This window comes from Saccopteryx leptura, chromosome 3 (genome assembly GCF_036850995.1).
Source record: "Saccopteryx leptura isolate mSacLep1 chromosome 3, mSacLep1_pri_phased_curated, whole genome shotgun sequence".
Taxonomy (NCBI): Eukaryota; Metazoa; Chordata; class Mammalia; order Chiroptera; family Emballonuridae; genus Saccopteryx; species Saccopteryx leptura.
This window is the reverse complement of record NC_089505.1, coordinates 363,269,640-363,293,133: the sequence shown is the minus strand read 5'-3', so window position 1 is coordinate 363,293,133 and position 23,494 is coordinate 363,269,640. Positions and strand designations below refer to the sequence as shown.

The 23,494-nt window shown below is 47.1% G+C and overlaps 1 protein-coding gene across 1 annotated transcript; it reads right to left on the bottom strand.

Annotated features, from left to right (window-relative positions):
- Positions 1-1,545: 1,545 nt before the first annotated feature.
- Positions 1,546-21,081, bottom strand: LOC136398592 (gasdermin-C-like). The gene is made up of 13 exons (XM_066372758.1): positions 20,867-21,081; positions 19,787-19,951; positions 13,902-14,126; positions 13,059-13,242; positions 12,246-12,414; positions 7,627-7,738; positions 5,956-6,003; positions 5,390-5,434; positions 4,560-4,631; positions 3,880-4,016; positions 3,439-3,565; positions 2,915-2,988; positions 1,546-2,245 (listed from the first exon to the last, which is right to left on the bottom strand). The coding sequence occupies exons 3-13, from the start codon at positions 14,113-14,115 to the stop codon at positions 1,922-1,924; spliced, it is 1,506 nt and encodes a 501-aa protein (XP_066228855.1). The 5' UTR covers positions 14,116-14,126; positions 19,787-19,951; positions 20,867-21,081; the 3' UTR covers positions 1,546-1,921.
- Between the last annotated feature and the right edge of the window lie 2,413 nt (positions 21,082-23,494).

The window sequence follows — 23,494 nt, the reverse complement described above, 5'->3', positions numbered from 1 at the left end:
AGGCCAAACCAAAAACAGGAGGCTGGTGTGCTCCGAAAGGAAAGTTTATTTAAATACGCTTGGGTGCAGGCGGGCTGAGACCAGCAAAGGGTGTCAGCGCCAAGGAGGGATGGGGCAGGGGTTATATGGATTCGTCAAAGGGTCATGGGCAAAGGCAGCTGCATCTTCTGTCTGTGGTGGGAGTGGCACCACAGTTCCTTGAAATTGTCTGCACCCTAATCCAGTCGTGACTATCAGCATCCAGCTACAAGGGAGGTCTGAGCCGGAGTACTGAGTAGGCAGGTCCTTCTTACTCCTCAGGCCTGCACTGTTCTTAAGAAATATGGTGGCTGAGTAGCCTTCTTTTATTTTTTATTTATTTTTATTTTTGGGGGGGAGGACAGAGACAGAGAGAAGGACAGATAGGGACAGACAGACAAGAAGGGAGAGAGATGAGAAGCATCAGTTCTTCATTATGGTATTTTAGTTGTTCATTGATTGCTTTCATATGTGCCTTGACAGGGGGACGGGGGTGGCTACAGCAGAGTCAGTGACCCCTTACTCAAGTCAGTGACCTTTTGCTCAAGCCAGTGACCACAGGATCATGTCTATGATCCTACGCTCAAGCCAGCGACCCTGCGCTCCAGCTGGTGAGCCTGCACTCAAGCCAGTGAGCCCTCACTCAGCCGGCCACCTTGGGGTTTCAAACCTGGGTCCTCCACATCCTTGTCCGATGCTCTATCCACTGCATCAACGCCTAGTCAGGCTGAGCAGCCATTGTATTTATCAGATATCCCCCTGCTCATGCACAGACATTCAGAACTCTATGTCGGCCTGTGCCTCTGTCAGCACAGGGCAATCAGACTTCTCACAGCTCCCGCGTAATGATCCCGGCAGATGTGGTGCCATTTTACCAGTGAGTGCTATTCTGCAACCCTGGAAATAGCTTCACGTTCCCCAGTATTCAGATCTTCCCTCCCAGAGCTCTTTAAGAGAGTCATTTAATACAATCAATGTTGTGTTTAAAAGGAAGATTCTAAAAGATATAAAAAGAAGCCAGTGTTGACCCCTGTGCCCACAGATCCATTTCTCTCAGCCTAATCCAAGGAGGAAGCCAAAGGGGAAGGAAAGAGGAGATGGGGGAGGAGAGGCAGGAAAGAGGAGACTGCCTTGCACCACTAGACTTCCTGCTGTGACAGTGCTGCCACCTCCTGGCACAAACTGGAAATGCATGAGAATATACCATTTATGGTCATTCAATAGAAGAACCAGAAAGAAATGATTCTATATACATAACAGATAGAATAGATAGAGCTCAGATAGATAGATATATGATAGATAGATAGAAAAGTAGATAGATTAGATACTTATATTCCCAAGGTGTTTTGGTATCTATTTAAAACAAAATTAAATATACCCACTTTTTGAACTATTGTCCTTTGAGTAGCACGAATGTTCATGTACGTCCTTGTGCCTCCTGACCATCCAGAGTATGATCATAACAAAAATTTTCATTTTAAAAATGTGTAAGGCAACATTAAAAAATGGCAAGTGTATGCTGTTTTTATTTCCTTAAATTGGTTATCAAACATGATTTTAAGTTAATAAAACTGTAACTGGGACTAATTTCATTTTTTGTAAAGAAAAACTCACTGGTAGGGTCAGCGAGCATAAAAACCACTCACTACTCAAAAGGTTAAAACATACCACGGAGGGCCTGGACAACGAGAGAAACTGCTCAGTGTTCTCCCTACGTCCATGCGTGCCTCCTCCAATTCTTACCGCACCTAGAAGTCAGTCTCCTGCCCTTTGAGACAACATGGAAAAACTTGGAAGGCCTTCAGTCAAGTGAAGTAAGTCAAACTGACAAACACAAAGTCTGTATATCATTTATAAGGAAATATATAAAACACCCCAGACTTATACAGATATAGAGAACAGCTTAGAGGTGTTGACAACAAAAGACAGGACCAGGACTGACAGGGGTCTCACTGGACGGACTCCCAGTCCTGCCCACCAGGGGCGCTGAGGCCTCAGCCAGATGCTGCAGAATGCAGAGGGCCCCATACAGGGCGCACAGGGGCTCCTTGGCTTCCGGCTCCCAGGCTGACGTGGGGCTGTTCAGCTCCATCTTCAGGCCACACTCGGCCAGCAGGCCATAGGTTATGGACAAACTCTCCCCCTGGAGCGGGGCCAGGAGCTCGGGGTTGAGGGTGAAGGGGACGCTCCCAGAGCATAGGAAGTTGGGCTCCAGGAAGCTCCGCACCTTGAAGAAACAGTGTCACATGTGACAGGTCAGTCTCTGAGGTCAGGAAGAGAGAACCTTCAGTCCAAGAGCCAGGGGTCATGCAGGGACACTACAGGGGCAGGAGCTTTGGAGTCACGTCCTGGTCCTGCCTTGTGATCACTGTGACCACAGACATGGACATGTTATTGGAAATCCTTGAGCACTGGTCCCTCAGCACCTAAAAGTGACACTAACATTTACCCTGCAGAGCACAGTGTGCTTGGACTTGTACATGTGTGCTCTCTTGTGTGCAACATGCACATGTATACACATATATCTATACATACATGTGTACTTAGATTTTTGTACCAGGAGAGCGAGTACATGCAATTTGCACATGGTAACCATGTGAATAAAGCAGGGGTATAGCTCACATCCTGTGAACCCCCCAAACCTGTATTCTTATACAGCTGTTTTAGAACTGAAAAGGCCCACAGCCAGGATCACTATGGAAACTGAGACCTTCCCCAAGGTAGACGCATGCGCACTGGCCGGCTCTAGAGGGAGAGGCAGCCCCGATTTCCCGGGGGGCGGCACGGGGTCTCGGCTCCCTCCCAGCAGACACCTCAGTCCTCCCCCTTCTCTCAGAATCACTCTTCCCTCTGGTTCCCTCCCGTCTTCCCGGGACGCTGCCCTGGGGAATCTCACCAGGTCCCGCTGCTGGGAGAGGATCTCCTTCTCCATGGAATAGGCCAGCAGACCATGTTGGATGTCACTCAGCACTGGGGACAGGAGGACATTTGGGGAAAGAGTCAGATGACCCTCTCCCTACATGAACTGAGAGACCCTTAAGAGGCAAACTCCAAGGCAGAGGAATAAAACACATTAGACTTGAAGGTCCAGTTCCTGCCCTGGAAATCCTCCTGCTCCTAGGATGGTGCCCAGGACGCCACAGAGCACGGGCAGAGGGTGGGTCTTGGGCCGCAGCCTGGGTGCATCACCCCAGTGGTATGCTGGGGGGGGGGCAGGGCCGGTCTCCTCAGGTCTCAGATCTGTGTCACACGGCATGTTTGTCCCCTGAGCCCTCCTGACCTGGGACAGGAGTGTGCTGTGAGGGTTAAAGGTCACAATGTTTGAAGGGTTTACACGAGATGGCATCTAATGCCGCCCTTTTGGGGGCTCTGGGGGACCAACCATGTGACTCCTCCATTCTTCCTCCAGGTGATACTTACCCATTATGGCTTCAAGCAGGTAAAGGATGATGTACTTGGAGAAAATATGACATCTTGAGTCATTTTGCAGTTCATTTAGGATGGTGCCACCAGGGCCACTCAAATGACCCAGGGGATCCTGTTCAAGCTAAGAGATACAGGTATTATTGTTGATGACAATAATAAAATATTGTAATTCTGTGTGTATAAGTGATTAACCAAGACGTGGGGTGGGGGCAATGGCTCTGTGTAAGCCCAGGGGATACAGAACACACTCAGTCTGTAGGGTGGCACTCCCTGCCCTGGTCATGGGACATAGGGAGATAGTCCAAAATCTCAAACATCTGTCACCCCCCTAAGATTACGCCCATCCTATCTTCCCATATATCCTGGCAGCCAGATCTCCACAACACCCCCCGTTTACAACTTTGATCAGCCTCAGGTGGCAGAGGGACCCCTCACCATGTCCATGAGGTCCTGAAGAGCCTCTGGATCCCCCAGAATGACCCGAATGTTGGAGAACACAGTGTCCCGAGTGTCCTTTGAGAGTTGAGCCTGTTTTATTGTCTGGGAAACCTCCTCTTGTAGATGCTTGAAATCTGCCCTCGGGCATTAATGCCAACCAGAAAGCAGAGACAATTGTTAGATTAGAACACCTTTCCCAACAACACGAGCAAAATGCCCCTTCCCTTTAAGCTGCTGACTCAAGGCATCTCTGCAGACGGCACGTTGGAGCTCTGGGGTGGAGCTGTCGTGATTGGCTGGAGACACGGAACATCTCAGCTGAGTGGGGGGGGGGGGGGTGCAGGAGGAGAGAGGGGGCTCTGGGAAGGGCTCACGGGAAGAGGGAGAAACCGAACAAGTGCTCATTTCTGGGACACGTGTGAGACACTACGGACTCTATGGGACGGCAGAGGTGAGAATGCTGGGGAGTGCTGCATGGACTAGAACATGAGAGTATGAAAACAATTATATAAATTTTAAGAATATAAGAAGCTTGATACTCCATGCAATAAATCTTCAGGGTCTATAAAGAAGTAAACCAAAAAAAATGGATATTGGGCGCTCTCTGCTTCTGCTAGGACACGGGAGGTGGCCCCCTGTGAACTGCGGACACTGATAAGTCACTAGAAGGGACGCACCAGGGAGGCAGGATTCCCGTTTGGTCACTGTCTCATCACAATGCTCAGAATAAGGCTGACGCCCAATGAGTCCTCAAGGAATATTTGTTCCAAGACCCTACAAGTGAATGAGTGACCAAACGTATGAATGAATGAATGAATGAATGAATGAATGTAACACGGGGCTGAGCAAAGTGTAACAGCAGAAGGAAAGCTCAGTGTTCCGAGATGCTGGGAAACCTCCCATCTGGGGTCTGAGCTTTGCCGTTTCCCACCCAGCAGCCCAGGGTCCCTCTCAGGAAACACTCACCTTTACAAAAGACTTCCTCTGTTCTCACTGAAAAGAGAAAGGCAAGCTGGCATCTCCCTCCATCAGCCCCACATTTCCCTCACTGACCTTTCCAAGTGTTCGCCCTCCTCGGCCTCCCCCCTCCTGCTTAACCTCTTCTGCTCCGTCTGGTCCCTCCCTCCGCCTTCCTGACCCTTCCTGACCTTCCCGTCCCTCAGGAGCTGTGGCCAGGACCCGGGGCTGGTGGGAAAGGCGGGGGCACTCTGCCCTGCTCCCCAGATAAGTACAGTTAGGGCCCCTCCCAACCCCAGCAAACACAGGTCTTGGTGGATAGACAGTCGTTTGTGGCCTGGAAGAGAAATGCAATTCCCCACCCAGAGTGGGTCTCTGAAGAAAGACTCTTTCTCTCCAATCTGCCCACCTCCCCAGCCCTCTTGTCCATCCATCACTGCCCTTTGTCCACGGGGCCGGAGCCCAGAGGCTCAGTGGGGATGGCAAATGCAATCTGGGGGTTCAGTGTGCAAAATGGGACCATGTGGGGATCACATCCCGCTTTCCTGACCTGAAGTCACCTCTGTCAATAAATAATGTCGTTCCTGGTATGGCACTGGAAAGAAAAACAGAAATGATCATTCACAATGGTCATTCTCCGCTCCTTCAACAAACACACAAACACACTCACACACACACACTCAATCACAAATACACACACACTCTCTCTCTTACACACACATACTCAATCACAAATACACACACACTCTCTCTCTCTCACACACACATACTCAATCACAAATACACACACACACTTTCTCTCACACATACACACACACTCACACACACACACTCAATCACAAATACACACACTCTCTCTCTCTCACACACACACACACACACACACACACTCACACACACACACACACTCCCACCCCAGTACTCAGAGGTGAGCGGTGGCTTCCCCTTGGCCACGGGCCTGTGTCTGGGTCACAGCAGAGGAGACAGTAACTAATGGGAGGAGCCCGGTTGGGGAAGGTTTACCCACATGGGCCTCCTGCACATGTTCATGGGTGTGCAGGCGGTTCAAGGGCTCAGCGGGGTCTGAGGCCTAAGCAGAGACCCTGCCCAGCTCACCTGGGGGAAAGGTTTCCTCCTCATCATCCTCTGCGATGTGAAGAATGTCTGGGTGGGAAGAAAACAGGTCAGCGGAGCCTGACCACGTGCTGTTGTAGTAGACGGAGCATCGGCCTTAGACGTTGAGGTCCCAGTTTGAAACCCCCCAGGTCACCAGTGAGCACAGGCTCACTGGGCTTGAGTGTGGGATGCCGGCTTGAGTGTGAGCTCAGACGTGACCTCCTCATCTCTGGCTTGAGCCCAAGGTCACTGGGAAGGACCCAGGAGAACTGGACAGAGTGAAGGTGGACTTGGCTCAGCCACTTAGCCTGACATTTATGTCCCTCAGCTCTGGGGAGAAGGCTCATTTCCATTCATAGATCAGATGGGGACAGAGGGATTTTGATCTTTCCAAGTCTCACAGAAAGCGCTTTGGCAAAATATTGAACTGTTCTTCACATTATTTTTCTCTCGATTTGTTATGAGAATAAAATTATATCATGGCAGTGTAACATTACTGCACTGGGCCCTCTTTGTAAAGGTTCCTTCCAGTGACCTGTAGGCCTAAATTATAGAAACACACAATCCCCGCACGCCCCCTAGTGGACAGGACATGACGTGCAGGCACTGCTGCAAGGTTAGCCTTTAGAGCAGGGGTCCCCAAACTACAGCCCGCGGTCCGCATGCGCCCCCCTGAGGCCATTTATCCACCCCACCCCCCGCCGCACTTCTGGAAGGGGCACCTCTTTCATTTGGTGGTCAGTGAGCATCGGATGCATCCTGTGCTCCTGGAGTATTGTATGTGGCAGTGCCACAAAGCTCGGTGTCGCTCACGTACAGTACTACTTCCGGTGATGTGGGATGGAGGCCTCACGGCTCCGGAAGTGCGTCATATCTCTTGTTAGGGCTAGCAGTGACAAATATGGAACCTGACATTGACCATCTCGTTAGACAAAAGCAGGCTCATAGTTCCTATTGAAATACTGGTCAGTTTGTTGATTTAAATTTACTTGTTCTTTATTTTAAATATTGTATTTGTTCCCGTTTTGTTTTTTTACTTTAAAATAAGATATGTGCAGTGTGCATAGGGATTTTTTCATAGTGTTTTTTTATAGTCCGGCCCTCCAACGGACTGAGGGACAGTGAACTGGACCCCTGTGTAAAAAGTTTGGGGACCCCTGCTTTAGAGACTAATTCCATTAGTTCACACTTGTCAACATGTATAAAATGTATTTTTGAAGATGAAGTATAAACACTGATCCTACCAGATTGGAGAGTTCAGCCTCATTCTACCTATTGGCACTGGCAGAAGGTCATTGTCAGCAGGACCCTCCCAGGACCAGATGTTGCAGCCAGGTGAGCTGCTGACAGTGGTGGGACCTTGAATAGACATGGCTGGGATTACTATCACACTTCACCCAGGGCTGTGGACACCCCTGCGTTAGACACCCCTGTTCTCCCTCTCCATGGAGGACACTGTCTCGTTACCTCCCCAGGACAACATTTCAGTGGGGTCCTCCTTGGAGGTGGCGGTGGTGGTGGGATGTGTGTGCCCTGGACAGCTGAGAAATGCCGCTTCTCTCTCTGAGCAGGTGGAGAAGCCAGGTTGCCCGAGGATGGTCCTTCCTTTCTCCTCCCCCCCCCAGGGGAAGCAGACCCGGCCCCCACCTGCCTGCTCCAGCCTCTGCTCACCCCAGCCTTTCCCCTTGATCACCAGCTGCTTCCTCCTGTAGGCCAGCACCGAGCCCTGCGGCACCGTCAGCTTCTTCTCACTCACTTTGTGACCACTGCCCTGTCCTTCACCCTGGGGACAGAAACCAGGTAACACCGTCGTACATGCATGTGGTTTTAAATGTCAAACATCCTGGAAAGTCATGAGGAAAGGAGTCAGCAGCCCCTACCTCACCCACCTGGCTCCTGATCACTCACACACACACACACACACACACACACACACACTCACACAACCTCTCTCTCTCTCTCTCTCACACACACACACTCACACAACCTTTCTCTCTCTCTCTCTCTCTCTCTCTCTCTCTCACACACACACACACACACACTCACACACACACACACTCCCACCCCAATATTCAGAGGAGAGCGGTGGCTTCCCCTTGGCCACGGGCCTGTGTCTGGGTCACAGCAGAGGAGACGGTAACTAACGGGAGGAGCCCGGCTGGGGAAGGTTTACCTGCGTGGGCCCCGTGCACGTGTTCATGGGTAGTTCCTTATCTTTTTCCTCTTTCCCCATATTTACCTTCACATTTCTCAATTTCACATTCATACTGCAAGGCATTCATTTTTTTTAGATTCAAGCACATCTAGTCATTTTCTTATTAATGATCAGGGTTTCATTGTCCTACACATTGTAACAGCTGAAGCAATAGATAAAAGGGAAACACCCAACTCCAGTCTGTTTTACCCTCTATGCAGGACAGAGGACATATTCAACCTGTGTCCCTCTAACCGTCCTCTCCCATCCAAGGTAGGAGAAATACTGAGAGGCTCTCGTGAGTTCACAGCCCAGGGGCACAAGCTCACAAAAAAACAAGAATAAAAACTGGGACCCCTTCAAGGGAATACAGAATACTTACTCCCTCCTCATACATCGTACCACCATTCTCTAAAGTACAATTGACCAGAGTTCCTCTCATCACGTATATCGTATCCAACTTTCAACAAAACACTACAAGGCATATTCAAACACAACAAACAACAGTTTGAAGAGACAGAGCAAGCTGAGAAGCAGCCTCAAATATAACAGAAATGTTGGATTTATTAGGGAATTTTAAGCTACTGTGATTAATATTCTAAGAGATTTCATGGAAACATAGACAAAATGCAAGAGCCGAGGGAAATATAAACAAAGATATAAAATTTCTGAGGAAGAATAAAAAATGCTAGAGAAATTAAAAATACTATCTCAAAAAGAAAGAACGCGTTTGATTGACTCATTAGCCAACTGGACACAAGTATAATAAACATCTCTGCACTTGAAGATATCTCAATAGAAATCTCCAAACTAAAAAGATAAGAGGAAAATGGGACATCATATACACGAACTGTGGGACAACTACAAAAATGGTAACAGAATAGAAAGAGAAGAGAGAAGTAAAAATAAGTATTTCAAGCACTAATAACTGAGATTTTCCCCAAATTAATGTTAGACGCCAAACCATAGATGCACAAAGTGCAGAGAACTGCAAGCAAGATGAAGAAAATAATAAAATGAAACATCTCAGACCTATGAATTCAAACTGCAGATAAAGAGAACATTTGAAATGGGATGGAAAGAGACTCAGCATGGGCCACAGGGGCAAGATGTGGGGGATAGAGGGTGTTATATTGAGTGGGACACTTGAAACCATATCAACACAATAAATTAAAAATAAAAATTAGCCTGACCAGGCAGTGGCGCAGTGGATAGAGCGTCGGACTGGGATGCAGAGGACCCAGGTTCGAGACCCCGAGGTCGCCAGCTTCAGCGCGGGCTCATCTGGCTTGAGCACAAGGCTCACCAGCTTGGACCCAAGGTCGCTGGCTCAAGCAAGGGGTTACTTGGTCTGCTGAAGGCCCGTGGTCAAGGCACATGTGAGAAAGCAATCAATGAACAACTAAGGTGTTGCAACACTCAACGGAAAACTAATGATTGATGCTTCTTATCTCTTCGTTCCTGTCTGTCTATCCCTTTCTCTGACTCTCTCTCTCTGTAAAAAAAAAAAAAAAAAAAAAAAAAAATAATAAAAATAAAAATGGCAAATGACAAAAAAACAAAAACTTTACCTCACTGTTTTTTATTTAATTTTTTCATAGATTGATTTAGAGAGAGAGAGAAACATCAGTTTGTTGTGTCACATATTTATGCATTCACTGGTTGATTCCTGTATGTGTCCTGACCAAGGATTGAGCCCACAACCTTGGCTTATCTGGACAATGCTCTAACCAGCTGAGCTACCCTCCAGGGCAATATATCCCTGTTTTATTGTATTTCATTGCTTCATTATTAGTAAAATAATCATCTTATGTGTTTACAGTGGTCCCTCGTCTAATGAGGGGATTTGGTTTCAGAACCCCCGTGATAGTGAAAATTCGTGAAGTAGCGACCTTATATTTATTTTCTTATTTATATATATTTTAAGGTTTTATTTTGATTTAATATTTTTAATATGTTTAAATTAATATTTTTAAACTTTTTTATATTGTTTTTAATTATTTAGGCTAGTAAATGCTTATATTACCACAAAAATGATTAAAATAATAAATATATAAAAATACCTATATACCGCAAAATCCCGCAATATATTATTTTATTATTTATATATTTTAAGGCTTTATTTATTTATTTATTTATTTATTTATTTATTTTTGTATTTTTCCGAAGCCTGAAACGGGGAGAGACAGTCAGACAGACTCCCGCATGCGCGCGACCGGGATCCACCCGGCACGCCCACAGGGGCGACGCTCTGCCCACCAGGGGGCGATGCTCTGCCCCTCCGGGGCGTAGCTCTGCTGCGACCAGAGCCACTCCAGCGCCTGGAGCAGAGGCCAAGGAGCCATTCCCAGCGCCCGTTCCATCCTTGCTCCAATGGAGCCTCGGCTGCGGGAGGGGAAGAGAGAGATAGTGAGGAAGGAGGGGGGGTGGAGAAGCAAATGGGCGCCTCTCCTATGTGCCCTGGCCGGGAATCGAACCCGGGTCCCCTGCACGCCAGGCCGACGCTCCACCGCCGAGCCAACCGGTCAGGGCTGGCTTTATTTTGATTTAATATTTTTAATATTTTAATTAATATTTTTAAAGTTTTTTATATTGGTTTTAATTTTTTAGGCTAGTAAATGCTTATATTACCACAAAAATGATTAAAATAATAAATATATAAAAATACCTATATACCGCAAAATCCCGCAATATAGCGAAAAATCTGCAATACAAAATTAGATATATACAATATAAAAATCCGTGATACAGTGAGACTGTGAAAGGTGAACCGCGATACGGCGAGGGACGACTGTGTACAGCAATGGTGTTTTCTTCGTAAATATTTTTTCCTAATTTTTGGCTACGTTTTGTTTGATAGTTTTCTGATCTCTTTTTGCTAATGCTTTGTAGGAGCTCCTTACCAATTAAAAATTTACATGTTTGTCTGCATATATATCAAAAATAATAATTAGATTTTGGCCAGCTTGCTCAGTGGATAGAGCGTCAGCCCAGAATGCGGATATCCCAGGTTCAAACCCTGGAGGGCACACGTGAGAAGCAACCATCTGCTTCTCTTCCCATCTGCCTCCCCCGTCTCTGTCTCTTTCCCTTTTGCAGCCAGTGGCTCAGTTGGTCTGAGTATCAGCCCCAACGGGGTTGCTGGTTGGATCCCAGGAGGGGTGCATGCGGGAATCTATCTCCCTTCCTCTCACTTAAAAATATTAATAATTACCAGTTTGTCATTTACCTTTCAACTTTTGTGACATAGTTTTAATAAAATGACTTTAAGTCTACGTAGTCCAAAAAAATTTAAAATAGAGAGAACCTATTAAAAGTTTGAGGATGCTGAAAGAGGTCAGGTATTTCTTAATTGTTGCTGTTTCTGATATTTTGTAGTTTGTTTTATGAATTTGTATGTTGTTCAATAGGAACACGACAATATGGTATTTGGGGGTAAAGGTAAGATTCCGTATCTTGCTATAAAAGCAAGGTGGCTTTAAGTTTTAGGGGAAAAAAATGTATAAACTTATTTGAATATTACAAACTTTATGGCCCTGGCCAGATAGCTCAGTTGCTAGTGTCATCTTTATGCATCCAAGGTGCCTGTTCAGTCCCCAGTCTGTCTTTCTGTCTGTCTCTCTCTCTTTTCCCTGTCCTCTCTCTCAAAAATCAATAAATACTTAAAAGTAAATAAATGAACTTTACTATTATTTAGCCCTGCCATTTAATTTCCATTGCAGTGAAAGGAAATGCACTGTTCTACCCATTTTTAAGTGTACAGTACAGGACATGACGTTATTTTCATTTTGGTTGATATTGAGAGATTTTTTTACCTCCTTTGTGCTATTCTCTTTGACACATTTTGGAGGTTTAAGAGTGTATTTAAATTTCACCCCTTCTATCATTCTTCCCAGGACGTCACGGCATGCAGGGTCCGTCACCGGGGAAGATGCTGTGAGTGGTCCCTCATCTCCTCCCGCGTAAAGTGAGCGTGGACACAGTGCAGTAGCCACCCCTTCAGATTTGCCAGAATCCATCATGCATCCAAAGCAGGTGTCATACCACAGAATTCAATCTAGCTCCTATTGTATTGATAGGTGTCCCCATCTCATACCTTGACAAAAATATTCAGAGGGATGGAGAATTTCCCCAAGATATTCTGGCTGCTGAGATCCTTCAGCTCGGTATCCTTGAGCAGTTCCACAATCTCGGTCACCACATACAGGTTCGTCGCTGCTCTTCGGCACTGCCCCAGAAATGACGGCTCTGGGTCCTTCAGTTTCCTAGGGAGAGGGGAGGGTCAGATTGGGAAGAAGAGTACTCTCAGCTTACCCTGGTGTACCCTCCTCAGGACCAGGAAGGGTGCAGAGACTTTAGACTTTTTTTTAACTTTTTATTTATTTATTCATTTTAGAAAGGAGAGAGAATGAGAGAGAGAGAGAGAGAGAGAGAGAAAGACAGAGAGAGAGAGAAAGGCAAAAGAAGCAGGAAGCATCAACTCCCATATATACCTTGACCAGCCAAGCACAGGATTTTGAACCGGCGACCTCAGCATTCCAGGTTGACGCTTTATCCCCTGAGCCACCACCTGGTCAGACTTCTTTATTGCTTATTTTCTTACTTATTGCATTACCCTTGCCCCACTAAATATGTTTTAGGACAAGGATTTTTATTTGTCTTCTTATTACTCTATCCTCACCTCAAAACAGCAGAGTAATGGACAATTGCAACCATATTAAAATTTATTGCATAACTAATAATCATGAATTGAATGAATGAATGTATGAATACCAAGAACAGCATCATCAGACATGCCATTCTCTTCATTCTGAGCCTCAGGAACAAAGTCTATCAGACACCCCCTTGCCCACGGGGACAGCACCGCTTGGGGGCTGTTGACCAGCTCCTTCCCCTCCTGTGTCCTCACCTCTTCTGAAGTTCAGTCCAGGTTTCATGTGGGGTGGTGACAATCTGACACTCGAAGGAGAACCCATGGCACTGAGTAGCCTCCCCCGAGAAGCTCACATCTGCCCCAGCATCCACACTGCCACCCGCCTGCTGCTTCTTGACCACAGTGTCACTGAAGAGGACGGGAGCTTCCACAGCAGCATCTGAACCAGACAAGGTGGGTGAGCATTACCCTGGAATTCCCTTGGGACCAGCTGGGAGATGGATGAAGACAGAACGACTGAGCCTTCATTGCCCCACCCTCCTACTCAACTGAGTCTCTCAGCCAGAAAGCTAACTCATCAATTCATCCTGTGAGTGTACATTACCACTGAGGACAGTGTTTGTGTCCACCCAGGGGCTGGATGACAGGGATGATGTCCTACACCTGAGAAATGATGACGTCACTTACACCTGTGTCTAGGAGACCCACAACATCTCTCCAGGCACAGTGTCAGCCCCAGGAGCGGGGCTCACAAGCAGTAAATGTTTGGTACAGACAGGCTTGGGTTTGAGTCCTACTCCTCCCAGTTCCCAGGTATGTAACTTGGAACAAATCATTGTATAAGCTTTTACTTATTATTATGTAAAATGGGTATCATATTCCTTGCCCAAGAGGCTGCTGTCAGTATTAAATGAACCTGGGGTCATGATTAGTAACTTCTCATATACTCTCAGTTCCTTGCTCCTTGCCCCTTGCCCATGGGCGAGGCAATCCTGAGGTCCCCCTTCTGTGGGGGTCTCAGAATGCCTTGATTGCTGCACCCCTTCCCTCTGCCCTTTGTTTGCAGCCCTGGCCTCCTATGCCCCCGGCTGACAATACCTGGGACTGAAGTGCCTGGTTCGAGGATGTGCATGAGGGAGACGTCAAGTGGAATCTCACGTAGTTTCCAAAACCGTGAGCGAGCCTTCTTCCTCTGCACTAGAGTAAAGCGGCGTATTTTGGTGGCACTCAGTAAACTTTTGACAGGCCTGAGTTCTTTGCGTCCAATCTCCTTGACCAATCCCCTGGTAGCTCTCTCAAAAATGCGGGGCATGTTGCTAGGAGCTGATAGAAGTACAAAGACCAGGTGAGTCTTACACAGGAGATTCGATGATTTTTCATGTGTCATTCAGAAATAATTGGCATTGACGCTATATTACATAGGCCTTTGTCCTGTCTCCACAGGGAAGGAGCATACATGTGCAAACAGTCCCAACGTCAGCTGGGATGGCCCTAGGTCTTCCTTAGATGACTATCTAGCAGGGTGTCTTCAGTGAGCAGAGATGAGATACATAGACAAGGAGTCCCTGTCAGGTCAGGGGACCCGTGAGCATTTGTTTCATTGGTTGGAAGTGACAAAAAAGAGGTAAATGCCTGCACCCCCAAGAATATGACTGGTGCACCTGACTCAGGGAGTTTCAGTAGAAACTGTCACACTGTGGCCAGACCAAATCTCTGGGTTTCAGAGGACACACCCACCAGACTCCCAGTGGTCACACTCTACTGAGATCTGTGAAAAAATTCAGGACACACTGACCCCTGGGGATCGGGTAGGAACCACCCCATCACCGTTCCTGCTGCCCGATTAGCCCCAGCCTCTGTACTGTACCAGCGGTGATAGCAGGGGCCAGCCTAACAAGCAGACAGAGGCAGCAGGAAGTGGCCCTCAGGGAACCTTGGGTCTTTTGCTGACCTGCCACCAGGCCCGATACTGGTAAAGGGCAGCCTAAGTGCACAGCTTGGTCCCTCCCTGTCCCACTAAGCGGAGCAGAGGCAACCAGAAGCTCTGGACTCCTCATGGCTCAAAAACGATTTTGGGGGGCCAGCCATGGCCGTGTCCTACACTGGTCTGTACCAGGTTTCCTTCTAAGAGGCCCAGAACTGACCCTCCACTGGCCAGCTACAGGGAACCCTGGAGAAGGATTCAATTAGCATCGCTAGTGCCATGTCCTTAGTGAGAGCTCGGAAGGCACCAAACAGTGGAGGTGAGTCCCGCTTTCTGTGGTCAGCACCTGTGCAGCAGCTAGCGTGCATGGGATGAGGGAGAGCCTCACAGTCAGCCAGCTCCTGCCTGGATACCCTGCGCTGCTCAGCTCACTTCCACTGTGAGGAGGGGAACTGGCTTACAGCACAGACATCAAGTGTGTTTCTTGGATGCTGCTGTTGGGGCCAGTCGAGGGGCTTAGCTACCTTCTGGCGTATCACAATCAGCCCAGTGGAAGACTCTCAATCATCCTACCGGAGTCCAGGGCCTCCCCAGCTGAAACAACTTCTGCAGAGGGGACTGGCAGCCCCACCAACCTGAACCTGCTGCTCACCTCTCTCGGGAGAAATAGGATTGGAGTATCCAGCAGTGGCTGAGGGAGTAGGCTCTGGAGGAGGGGCCGCCTTTCCCGTACTGAGCTCCTAACAATGTACCGCGCCAATTAGGGGATTCCACTGCCATTGTCACCCTGACTCAGCTGCCCTAACCCACCAAGCTTGCAACCCGTGGAGGCGTTTGTGGGGTGAAACCAGTCTGAGCCCACTCCACAATCTTTCCACAGAAGACTGTGGGAAGACCTGGCAGCTGTCCCAGGAAGTGGAGCAGCTGAAAAGTGGAGGTAATCTTAGGGAGTTGGGCCATTTTACAAAGCTGCTTTCAGCTCTAATCAGGAGAAAGTTGATCCTTATACACAGGTTGGTCCCTCCCACAGATACCGAAGCACAGAACACACACACAAACAGTAAACAGAGTACAACTCCAGACAGGTAGTCCACAGTGGGTTACAAACAATGTTTGACATAAACCCATACCTGTACCCCATTTAAGAGGATGCAGACCAACCAACTAGAGGTGTGTGGACACTGCACCAATGCTAGCCTCAACCAGCCACACAGCAGCACACCCAAAGGAGGAGCCCAGCAGGCACCAGACCCTGCTGAGAAAAACTATGCCCCATAAAACAGACACTGCAATGCATCTAATACATGTGATCAAGATTAGCATTCATTGCCAGCCAGCCTGGAGGGTTAACTCCACTCACTAAAGGGCCACAGCATCCAAGACTCTCATACAACAGGAGGGTAAATATTACTCTAAAGAAACATTCCTAGATCAAGGTGCTCAGGTGACCTGGATGTAAGTACCACTGAGACCATCTTTCTCGTAAAGACATCAGAACAAATTTGGGAGTCAGAACAAAGCTACCTAATATACAGATAAAATGGGCAACAAAGAAAGATACCCCAAATGAATCAACAAGAGAAATCCCCAGAGAAAGAATGAAATGAAATGGAAGCAACCAGACTACCAGACACAGGGTTTAAAATACTGGTTATTAGGATGCTCAAGGAACTTAGAGTAAGTATGGATGACCTCAGTGAGAACTTAAACAAAGAGAGAGTAAGCAGTGAATAGGACACAGAACCCATAAAAAAAGAACCAGTTATAAATGCTAAATACAGTATCTAAAAGGTAGACTGCACTAGGAGGAGTGAACAGTAGGTGGATGACATGGAGAATCGAATCACTGATTTAGAGGACAAGATAAATGTGAGCACAGAAGTAGAACAGCAGAAAGAAAGGAGGCTAATGAAGGCTGAGGAGACTCTGAGAGACCTCTGTGACAGCATCAAATGAAACAACATTCGCATCATAGGGGATTCTAAAGGAGAAGAGAATGAAGAAGACAGAGAACTTGTTTAAAGAAATCATAGCTGACCTGACCTGTGGTGGCGCAGTGGATAAAGCGTCAACCTGGAAATACTGAGGTCACTGGTTCGAAACCCTGGGCTTGCCTGGTCAAGGCATATATGGGAGTTGATGCTTCCAGCTCCTCCTCCCTTCTCTCTCTCTGTCTCTCTCTCCTCTCTCTCCCTCTCTGTCTCTCTCTCCTCTCTAAAAATGAATAAATAAAAAAAATTTAAAAATGAATAAATAAATAAATAATTTTTAAAAAAAGGAAATCATAGCTGAGAAGTTTCCTAATGTGCTAAAGAAAAAAGTCACTCAAGTTCAGGAAGCACAGAGTTTCCCATTCAAGATGAACCAAAGCCTGACCAAGCAGTGGTGCAGGGGATAGAGCGTTGGCCAGAATCACTGAGGACCCAAGTTCAAACCTCAGAGGTTACCGGCTTGAGTGCTGTCTATCTGGGTTGAGTGCGGATGCACCAGCTTAAGCACAGGATAGCCAACTTGAGCGTGGGATCGTAGACATGACCCCATGATCACTGGCTGAACCCAAAGGTGACTGGCTTGACACCCAGGCCCAAGGTACCTGGCTCAATCTAAGGGTCACTCACTCTGCTGGAGCACCCACTCAAGGCACATACGAGAAAGCAATCAATGAGAACTAAGGTGCCACAGTGAAGGATTGATGCTTCTCATCTGTCTCCCTTCCTGCCTATCTGTCCCTCTCTGTCCCCCCCCCAACCCCTCTCTCTCACACAAGCACACCAAAAAAAAAAAATCTAGGAGTGAGTGCACTGAGGGGTGAGACCGAGCACAGTCACCCTCCCACACCCCTTCCCCGAGGCAGCACAGTGCAGGCGACACTACCCCCTTGACGTACAGTTTCTCCCACTGGGGACATGAGGGCACAGTGAGCACCAGGCTCTCCAGCCATGCAGGACCCTTCTAAGAGGCCTGCTTCTTTGCCAGCCCACCCAGAGGCAGATTAGGGTCATTTGAGACTCCGGGTGCAGAAGAAAATATAGGGCTCTTTCCAATAGAAAAAACTGCAAAGTTGCAGTTTTGCGGGGTCCTTAAGAAGTCGCAACCCAGGACACTTGCCCAGTGCACCCTCCATTAAATCCGCCTCGAATCCCACCCAGACCACTGACGTGGATTTCTGAGGACCGAAGTCTCTGAGGAGAGGTGGACGTCATGGACGGGTGAGTGGGTAATGCAGACGTGGGACATACAAGTACAATGGGATATTACTCCGCCATAAAAAGAATGAAATCTTGTCCTTTGCAATAACACCGGTGGATGGATTCAAATAATAGAATCCCATGCCGTGGTGGGATTCAAATAATTTAACAATTAGCTCTCTGCCCTAATGATGGTTTTAAGCATAAAAGAACAATATACTGAATGGTAATTATTTCATGCATTTCATACTCAAATAAGGACAATAAAAGAGGTACACAAGACTAGATTACAAGAAAGAGTTTTAAAACATTTATGAAAAAGTATTAAATAATTTCTGACAAAGAGCAGTAAAACTGTTATTTAAGATACTTCCAATGACAGCTTGTCACCCCTGGTTGTTTGGCACATTTTACATTATATGTTTGTTTACTGAAGTAACAAATGTAAGGGAATTATAATGTAGTATTTCATCCAAAGGATAATGAGTTTTATGAAATGAATAAATAAATATTACAAGCATAGTTTCGTCAATTTTTTTTTACCTATGGACAGAATGAACATTACTAAAGGCACTTAGAATATGCTGTTACCCAGATGAACATTAAAAAAGTGTAAGAAATGTCAATTTGTGATTTCTACATTGGGTGGTACCCCGGCACCCATCTTAAAGAGAACCCTGATGACAGGTGCCATTTTAACAACTGGTTTGCTGAAGTCAACCAAAGATTAGGTATTCGTTTTGGCAAACCTGTGCAAACTGGCTGAATCCCACCATTGCCTATTGGGTTTGTTGTTTTGTTTTGTTTTTGAGTGAGAAACAGACAGACAGAAGAAAACAGACAGGAAGGGAGAGACGAGAAGCATCAACTCATAGTTGCAGCAACTTAGTTGTTCATTGCTTGCTCTTCATATGTGCCTTATGGGGGAGGGGTTGGCGGGGAGGGTTCCAGCTGAACCAGTGACCTCTGACTCAAGGCAGCAACCTTGGGCTTCAAGCCAGTGACCGTGGGGTCATGTCATTTATCCTGTGCTCAAGCTGGTGGGCCTGCGGTCAAGCTGGGGACCTGAGAGTTTTAAATCTGTTTTCCCAGAGCCCCAGGTCAATAGTCTATCCATTGCGCCGCCACCTGGTCAGGATAGAAAGTATTACTCTAATTGAAGTAAGTCAAAGAGGAAAGACAAATACCATATGATTTCATTTGTATGTGAAATCTGAGGGGGAAACACATATAAAGAAAACAAAAGAGCCAGACGAGGCGATTGCCCAGTGGCTAGAACATTGGAATGGGATGTCGCGGACCCTGGATCGAAACCCTGAGGTCGCCAGCTTGAGTGAGGGCTCATCTGGTTTGAGCAGGGTTCACCAGCTTGAGCCTAAGGTCACTGACATGAGCATGGGGTCACTCGGTCTGTTGTAGCCTCTGGGTCAAGGCACATATGAGAAAGCAAGCAATGAACAACCAAAGTGCCACAAGAACAAGTTGATGTTTCTCATATCTCTCCCTTCCTGTCTCTCTCTCTCTCTTTCTTCAAAGAAAGAAAAAGAAAAAAAAAAAAAAAAAATACAGAAAGTGAAACAGACCCACTGACGCAGGGAATGGGCTGACAGTAGCCAAGGGGAAGAAGGTAAAAATGGGCAGAAAAAAACTATCCCAGACACACCCCTTAGCCTTCCAGGGAGGCACGTTGCTACCAGAACTCTTCCTTAGCAGGGAGGACTCGGGGAGAAGTGCTAACTTTGGGGGTGGGGTGTCAAACTAGAACAAACCAGAAAGCCCTCTGCTCGTCTCACAACCCTACTCTGAACATCGCTGTCTCTGACCACAGCGTCCTCTCTTCTTGTTCACCCCTGGTCCCGGGTAGAACTCACCAGGCTGTATGTGTGGGTCTCACAGGGAAAGGTTCCGATGAGCGGGCTCCGTCCAGCCTCCAGACGCCGCAGGTCAGACTCGCTCCAGAGATCAGAGAGCTGTGCTCTGCCCGTCGGGGTTTCTTTCCGGCAGCAGGTCCCTGACCTGCTTTGCAGAGCAATGTCCTGGGAAATATGACAGGAGGCCCCGTCTGCCCCAGAGGACCAGGTCTGGGCTGAGGTCTGGGTCTGGCAATCTCAGCTCCCAGGTCAGATGCAGGGTGACGGAGATAGGGGGCTACACTCACCTCCGCCCGGGAGCACACTGGGGTGACAAGAAAACTAGGGAGAAATCAACCTGAACAAGCAGCTGCAGGCTGGCTGAAGAGACTTCTGGACACCAGGGACTCGAAAGAAACAACTTCAAGTCAAGACTGGCCGGAAGAGTGGAACCTTGAAACAGCTGTCCCTGCTCCTAGGGGTGGTGGCTGAGATCCATCTCAGCTGCTGGAATGGGGGTCTGTATATGCTGGAGAAGGGTGGGGACTAAACCACAAACCAATGTCCCAGCCCAGAATACCAGAGCCTGGAAGTGGAGCCAAAATCACATCCAGGCTGAAAAGTAGGGGATTCTGGGAGAGGACTCCAGAATCAGGCACCCTCTTAAAGGCCCAGCGCACAACACTGTTTTCACAAACAGCACTGTGCAACACGCCAGCATTCTGAGGGCCCTGCCCTGACTCTCAAACATTCTAGAAGCCAAAGAGAACTCATCTGAGCTGTTTGGGATGAGTTATGTGAGTCCAGGGAAGCCTGAGGGGTTTGGGTCCATCTTAGCTTAGAACCAAGATGATCACAAACAGCCTGCAGCTTCCCTGTCCCATTCCCTGACTCTCCCTCCTGGAGCACCGACATCCTCCCTGACGGATGTAAACGGGACAGTCCGGAGCAGCAAACGTGCAGCAGCAGAGAAGCACCCTGGTCCTCCTACACCGAGAACAGCCTCTTGTTGGGGAAACAGCAATGTGGGGACCCTGAGAACACACTCCATCTCCCTCCTGAAGCGGGTAGACAGCACCCACGGCCTCCCTCCTGACACACCTCACACAGCAGTCTCCTGTGTCTGCGACGTCACGGGGAGCTCTCCATGCCTGGCATGGTGGCCCAGAGTCAGCGACGTCAGCTTACTTAGGATTTCAGGGGAGACTGAGATGGCGATGGCCATTAGGTCACCAAAGGACGGATGTACAAGACCTGATGAGTTTAATAAGAACTTTGTTTATGTGTCTGCGAACACATGGGCTGAGTCCAGAATGGTGTCGGCCCCGAGTGAAAGCTGAGGAGTTAAGCATTTACAGGGTCAGTGAACAGTCTGGCTAGAGGTCAGTGCTGGTGAGGAATTACTGGGCAGCTGAGAGGACCTGCACTAGCAGGAGGCTGGCTGCGGCAGGTGGCGTATCAGTCAGGTTGGCGCAGGTGGACACTTACAGGGTCTGCCCGGCAGCAGGTCACTTCAAGTTGAACCTGGCTAGTTGAGGGGTTTTGGTTAAGGGCCCTGGTACAGGGACTGCCCCGGCAGCAGGTCACTTCAAGTTGAACCTGGCTAGTTGAGGGGTTTTGGTTAAGGGCCCTGGACCTGAACCTCACAATGGCCACTGCCCAGCACATGTTATTTTCTTGAATATTCTCTACTAGTTTTCCATTCGGGTTAGCCTTGTTCACTGGTTTCCATGGAGACCTCTTCTCTGAACCCTCCTTGCTCCTCCCTGACTCACTTCTGCTTCTCTGTCTCCCTTCCCCCTTCCCTCCAAGTTCTTATAAGTTTCTGCCTGTTGCTTTCGATTTCTACTCTCTCCCACATTCTTTCCCCTTTTTCTTTTACAGAATAGTTTCTCTTCTCTGAGCCTTCCCCTCCCTGAGCCAGCCAGTCAGCCGGCTACAGTCTCTGGGTTTCATCCACATTTTCTACACAATATCTCCATTCTAGGGCTGGGGATATGGAGGTTAGTAAGACAGAGCCCTGAGTCCACAGACTTAGCTCTCGATGGGGACAGTACTATGGGGATAGGTAGATGATAGATAGATAGATAGATAGATAGATAGATAGATAGATAGATAGATAATAGATGATAGTGTAACACATCTGTTGAGCAAGTCTTTTAATTCTATTCCTTTGCAATGGAATAGAGTTCTTTCCTGCTGCAGTGAACTCTATTTATTTCCTGTTGGTAAATTTATGTTATAGACACCTCTGGTCATGTCTTCTCCCCACCCCCGTGTCACAAGCCTTCAGTAACTCCCCCCTGGGGCCCTGCCCTGTTAGGAAATGGCAGTTTGGAAGCACAGTGAGAAATTGCATGGCCCTCCCTGACTGAGAGGGAGGGACTTGGAAACTGGTGAACTTTCATGACACAATCACAGCCAGCAGTGGGGAGACTTTTGCTCTTGTTTCAGCTCCTGTGGCCCAGGGGCACTCCTTGAGCTGCTAAGGCCACTTCACCAGTCCCTTACGTAAGAATCCACACATCGAAGATCGCACAACAGCAAGCTCCCAGAAATGAGGGTTCCGGAGGTTCTGCGGGTCCTGCCTGGCTGTTCAAATCCTACCCACCTATCAGAGTCCCGTCTCCCTTCCCCGTCCCCAGGAGACAGTGTGAGATTTCTTTCTTCCCCATTCTCATTAGCCCCAAAGAAGGAAATGCTATGAGAACTGGGATGTATCAGTTTTATTTACAGTATGTCTACTCCCCAGTGTCTAGCCGAGTACCCGGCAAACTGCACTCTTTATAAATATTTATTGATTGAGTGAATGAGGGACAAGGGCAAACTCATTGTTTTTTGCATGTCAGTAGAACTTAATCCAGAACAGTGTTTCCCAACCTTTTTTGTGCCATGCCCCACCTTAAGCTTTCTAAAATTTTTATGTCCCCCCCTATGTAACATACATAATTTTTAACATTAAAAAATTGATTTGTTCACTTAATAAACATAAATGATAGGTTCTAGGAAGAAATCACTATGAAATTGTTAACAAAACACAGTAAGTATAATTTCAAAACATATAATGAAAAACAGAAATTTAAATTCCAAATAATTTTAATACAGATTTTTCTATATTAATTTATTATTTTAATTTAGTGTGATCCTTGCGCTTGATGCTTGCTGCACAGAGATTTTATATTAGGTTCCAATTTGGTTAGCTTCAGTCTCAAGTCTCCACGTTGTGTTATATCCAGCCGATTTCTTTTTTTTACCAGTAAAATCATTTACAGCACTAAATCCACATTCAGCTAAAAATGAAGATGGAAACGGTAGCAATAGTTTTCTTGAACATTTGGTTGAATTTGGGTATTTGATTTCTGTTTCCTCACAAAGCCATGCCATCGCTCCTTTGATATTAAATAAAGCTTTAACTGACTCATCATTTTTGCAATTCTGAGAGTTCTTCTTGATACTGCATATTTGATAGATCAGACAAATCCACTAACATTGGCTGCATCATCTATGTTGGGAAATCAATTTGTTTTAAATCAGAAAATATTTCTTTTAAATCATCTGATAGAATATTCAAATGATTGACAATAACAAGTAGAGCGGTATCAGTTACTTCACATTTTTGGAGCCAATGAAACTGTTTAAAGTTTTTGTTGTTAATATGTTTCTGACATAACTCAATATTGGTAATGAAACCAAATATCTTTGCTTTTGCATCGACAAGAGTTTTATTTG

Excerpts from the sequence above, each read along its gene's own strand:
- LOC136398592 (XM_066372758.1), bottom strand. The coding sequence starts at position 14,115 with ATGCCCCGCATTTTTGAGAGAGCTACCAGGGGATTGGTCAAGGAGATT. Across the intron at positions 2,989-3,438 it reads CCTGCTTGAAGCCATAATGG|TGCTGAGTGACATCCAACAT; the intron begins GTAAGTATCACC and ends TCCTGTCCCCAG. Across the intron at positions 2,246-2,914 it reads TCTCCCAGCAGCGGGACCTG|GTGCGGAGCTTCCTGGAGCC; the intron begins GTGAGATTCCCC and ends TGTTTCTTCAAG.